The sequence below is a fragment of the Vollenhovia emeryi genome, unplaced genomic scaffold, assembly GCF_000949405.1.
Source record: "Vollenhovia emeryi isolate VEMERY1.0 unplaced genomic scaffold, V.emery_V1.0 DF939207.1, whole genome shotgun sequence".
Taxonomy (NCBI): Eukaryota; Metazoa; Arthropoda; class Insecta; order Hymenoptera; family Formicidae; genus Vollenhovia; species Vollenhovia emeryi.
In genome coordinates, this window is record NW_011967159.1 from 905843 (window position 1) to 910560 (window position 4718).

At 30.9% G+C, this 4718-nt stretch overlaps 1 protein-coding gene across 1 annotated transcript; it reads left to right on the top strand.

The window, feature by feature from the left end:
• The first annotated feature begins 291 nt into the window (after positions 1-291).
• LOC105561466 (fatty acid synthase-like) lies at positions 292-4681 on the top strand. The gene is made up of 9 exons (XM_012011472.1): positions 292-422; positions 483-679; positions 1602-1852; positions 1976-2207; positions 2625-3043; positions 3166-3459; positions 3551-3755; positions 3857-4017; positions 4313-4681. Exons 2-9 carry the CDS (start codon positions 508-510, stop codon positions 4634-4636), a joined length of 2058 nt encoding a protein of 685 aa, XP_011866862.1. The 5' UTR covers positions 292-422; positions 483-507; the 3' UTR covers positions 4637-4681.
• The last annotated feature ends 37 nt before the right edge of the window (positions 4682-4718 follow it).

Consider the following 4718-nt stretch of genomic DNA (forward strand, 5'->3'; position numbering starts at 1 on the left):
GAATATTAGATAAAAATTTATTTTGAAAAATTAAATTGCTAAATCTTATAATTAGAAGCAAATTACTCAAGAATGCTTACATTTTGTAATCAAATTAGCATAATACGACACACTGTTCCGTTACTTAGGAAAATTAATTAAGGATAGGCCACAAGGCAGCATTCGGGGAAATATAATGATGTACATACATCCTCTAATCACGGCATTGAATAAATAAATTTGAATTACACACTTAAAAAACAACAGAAGCTGAACAATACAGTATAACGAGATAACAATAGTCTATAAATTGTAAGAGTTACATTGCAATAGTCATTTTAAGAAGTGTCTTCATACAGAGTGTTTTTCATTTAAGTAGAAGAATTATTTTTCTTAGCCGAACTCGCACGATATTACAGTAATACTACCACTATCAAAATCAGGTACAGTTAACAGTACAAGTAAAAAAGTATATAAAATACTTATACAACTCTATTCTCTAGATTATCCGAGAAAATAATCGAAACTATGGATGATAAAGAATCATGTAAATCGTGGAACGGTATTGATTCCGGCGAGGAGATTGTTATTTCTGGTATAGCTGGAAAATTTCCGGATTCAGATAATATGAGTCAGTTACGAGAAAATTTATTTAATAAACGTGATCTTATTAGAGCAGATCATGGGCGATGGTTGTCAGGTGAATAATTTGTATGCACTACAGTTCTGCAACCATGCCTGATTGACGAATGAAAGATATGTCAGAATTAGACAAAAATCTAATCTAATTAACAATTATAAATTACAATTATAATATAATTTTTAATGCAATTAATATTTTTAAATAATTAATGGTTGCAAATAATTAAATGAGATAATTGGCGAATGTACGTTGAAAGGACTAGACTAATTCATTATAGAAGTACTACTGTTTGTTCAATTTGTTCAGTAGGATTGAGCTGTATTTTGTTGCTTGATTACATTCGGGAATCAGAGGTAAATTAATGTTTTAAAAATGAACAGTATAACTTCTAGTCTTTTTTTCAGATAAGTTAAAAAAGATGAACATATGCTATTTGTCTGGTAAATAAATTTACCAAGAAGTTGAACAATCAGCCCTTACAATAGTATTTTATAAATATCAGAAATAAAAAATTCATATGTTAACATATACCAGATATCTTTCATAAATCATAAATAAGAACTCCATATGAAAACATGTATCAAATCTCTTTCAGATATCATATATAATATAAGAACTCAATATGTTCACATAATTTAGATATCTTAAAGACATCCAATTTAAGAAATCTTTCAGACATCATTTTCGTAATATCTTTCCGTTTTAAAAAAACGGCGCATTAGATGACATATGATATCTTTATGTGATCTTTTAGAAACCTCTCTAAGTTATTAGTTTCAGAAAAGCGATATCTTTTAGAAATGGTTTTGATAATATATTGTTTTCTGGACGTATATTTAAAATAATTAACGTCCAATTCTGACTGTCGTTTCTGCAATAATTATTACAGTATAATACATATGTTAAAAAATGTATTTAAAATTAAAATTTCATATAAGAAAGTGTGAGCATTTTGGTGTAAAATTGTACACTTTGTTAGAACATCCGGATCTACCAAGACGTATGGGAGTAATGAATAATGTGAAAAAGTTTGATGCGGATTTCTTCGACTATTCTTTTGAGAAAGCGCAAACACTTACACCTGAAATAAGAATATTATTGGAACGTTCTTATGAGGCAATTATTGATGCGGGGATCAATCCGAAGCAATTGCGAGGAAAAAATACCGCCGTGATCGTAGGGAACTTCTTGTGTGAATCGCAACTTAAATTGATGTATACGGATCTTAAGGTAGAGAAAGTTATTGATAAGTATACCAGGAATAAATTATTATAAATTAATATATAGGAATTGATATGCATGTATCATTCATGTACGAAAATGTGCAAAATTGTTAATTTTCTGCAATTATAGCTAAATGGTCTGAATATTATTGGATGTTCAAAATCTACACTGGCAAACATAATATCGCACCATTTTGACCTGAAAGGACCATCACAAGTAGTCGATACAGCCTGCAGTTCTGGTCTTTATGCCATAAACATTGGTTATCGTTGTATCATGTCGGGCCAATGCGAAGATGCGATAATTGGAGCTGCACAAATAAATATTAATTCAATTCTAAATATGCACTTCTTTCGTCTTGGTACTTTTATTGATATTAATTTTATAATACATTAAGTATTATACAAAAATTAAATAATTATATATATCTCTTTTAAAATAATAAATAAAATTTAACAGACTATGTAATTTCATTAAAAACATTTGTAATACTAGTAAATAATTAACCAATGTAGGAAAATTAATAAACGATACGACTAGCAAATTTTAATTATAGAAATTTATTGCGAGAAATATATTACCTCAGCCAGGGTTTGAACCTGGACCTCCCTACACACTGAGGCATGTCAGTGGTCGAATTGGTGAGACGCTCGCTTAGAGTGTAGGGAGGTCCAGGTTCAAACCCTGGCGGAGATAATATTTCTCGCAATAAATTTTTCTAATTAGAATTTGCCAAAAATCTATATCCTTGTTTTATTTTTACATTTGTGTTTTTCAGGTGTTATGTCACCCAATGGTGAATCCAGACCTTTCGATAAAGCTGCAAACGGTTATGTACGCAGCGAAGCGGTGTCAGTGATATATCTTCAAAAAGCAAAGAATGCGAAAAGGATTTACGCTATAATTCCGCATATTAAAACAAACTGCGATGGTTATAAAGAAGAAGGAATAACATATCCGTCGTCCCAGATGCAAACTACTTTGCTATCTGAATTTTATGATGAGTGCGGAATACCGACATCTTGCGTGGATTACATTGAAGCACATGGTACTGGTACCAAAGTCGGCGATCCTCAGGAAGTCAATGCTCTTCATAAGGTTTTTTGCAAGAATAGAGAAACTCCTTTAATGATTGGCTCCGTAAAATCCAATCTTGGTCATGCAGAAGCTGCAAGTGGTTATACTCAGCTTGCTAAGGTAAAATAAATGGTTTACGCATTTATTCATTATGTTTCAAATTTAACTTAATTAAATAATAATAAATTAATTTGTAATTAATTTATTAGTATTTTATTAATTGTATTTTATTGTTTTTAAAGGTAATAATTGCATTCGAAACCGGTATTGTTCCACCACATATCAATTACACATCACCACGAGATGATATAGACAGCATAAAAAATGGAGCTATCTGTGTCGTTACAAATCCAATGCCACTTAAAAATGGTTACATAGGTATTAATTCTTTCGGTTTCGGGGGAGCTAATGCTCACATGTTAGTAAAGTGGAACCCCAAACAAAAACTTGACAATAATGGGCCTAATGATGGCCTGCCAAGACTTGTATTATTATCTGGACGCACGGAAGACTCAGTAAACTTGTTTTTAAACGATGTTAGTAAACATTTCAAAAGTAATTTTAATGTCATTTTGACTAATTCAACATTATATAATACATTTTGTTTTAAAATATTTTTGACCTTAGGCTGCTAATCATCCGATAAATATAGAATATATCCGTTTACTGCATGATATTCATGCGGATAATATAGACGGTCACTCATGGAGAGGATTTACCATATTGAATACTTTGCGACAAGATTCAATAAAGGAAATTCAAAATTTTGAAAATGTGAAGAGACCTGTTTGGTTTATATTTTCTGCTTTAGGCTCGCAATGGCCAGGAATGGGTATATATTTTTAATATATTTAGTTAAGAATATGTTTAACATTCCGTCCTTTACGGTGGTATTTAAATAATAGACGATATAATTTTTTTTATCAATATCAGGTCAAAACTTATTAAAATTGCATGTCTTTGCAAATGCCATAAGAATGTGCGATGTTGCTTTAAAACCATATGGTATAAGCGTCACGAATATTTTGACAACAACAGACGAAAAAGTGTACAAAGACGCATTAAACGCATTTGTTGGGATCGTTGCTATTCAGGTAAAATTATATTGTACTTTGAAACTATTAAATAGTGTTCAGTGATAAAGTAAGGAACAAAAGGAATATTCATGTAATGAATATTCTTTCTATCATTTCATAAACACATACGTGGCTTTTATTTTGAGCTGGAAAACAACATATTATCAATTCATGCAAATCAGAAGGGGAACTTCCGACCCTTTCCTTGGATAATTCCATGTAACTATATTTATCTCATAGCACTTAAATGGCTTCTTAGAAATAAATTTTCCAAAATGATTACAGCTATAAAATTATTTGTCTAAATTTACAGATTGGTATAGTAGAACTTTTAACATCATTAGGAATTATTCCGGATTATATGATTAGCCACTCTGCTGGTGAACTTGGTTGCGCGTACGCGGATGGATGTCTTACTATTGAACAAGCTATTTTAGCAGCATATTTTACTGGTTTGACGTGTATCGAAGAAACAATCATTCGCAGTTCTACGGCAATTATCAATCTCAATTACGAGTGTCTCACAAACATATGTCCAGTAGATATTGAAATAATATGTCGTAATAGCGAGAATAGTAACATTGTGAGTGGGCCCACAAAATCCATGCGAGAATTTATGAACAAACTACAGGTATAATTAAATAGTTATTTCATCGTAATTTCACAAGTGTAAAACTTCATTTAATGACTTTTAAAATATCGCGAATCCTTAAATTCAC

Coding starts and splice junctions, on each gene's coding strand:
- LOC105561466 (XM_012011472.1), top strand. CDS start 508: ATGGATGATAAAGAATCATGTAAATCGTGGAACGGTATTGATTCCGGC. Junction 2,208..2,624: donor TATGCACTTCTTTCGTCTTG/GTACTTTTATTG, acceptor TGTGTTTTTCAG/GTGTTATGTCACCCAATGGT. Junction 3,460..3,550: donor TAAACTTGTTTTTAAACGAT/GTTAGTAAACAT, acceptor TTTTGACCTTAG/GCTGCTAATCATCCGATAAA.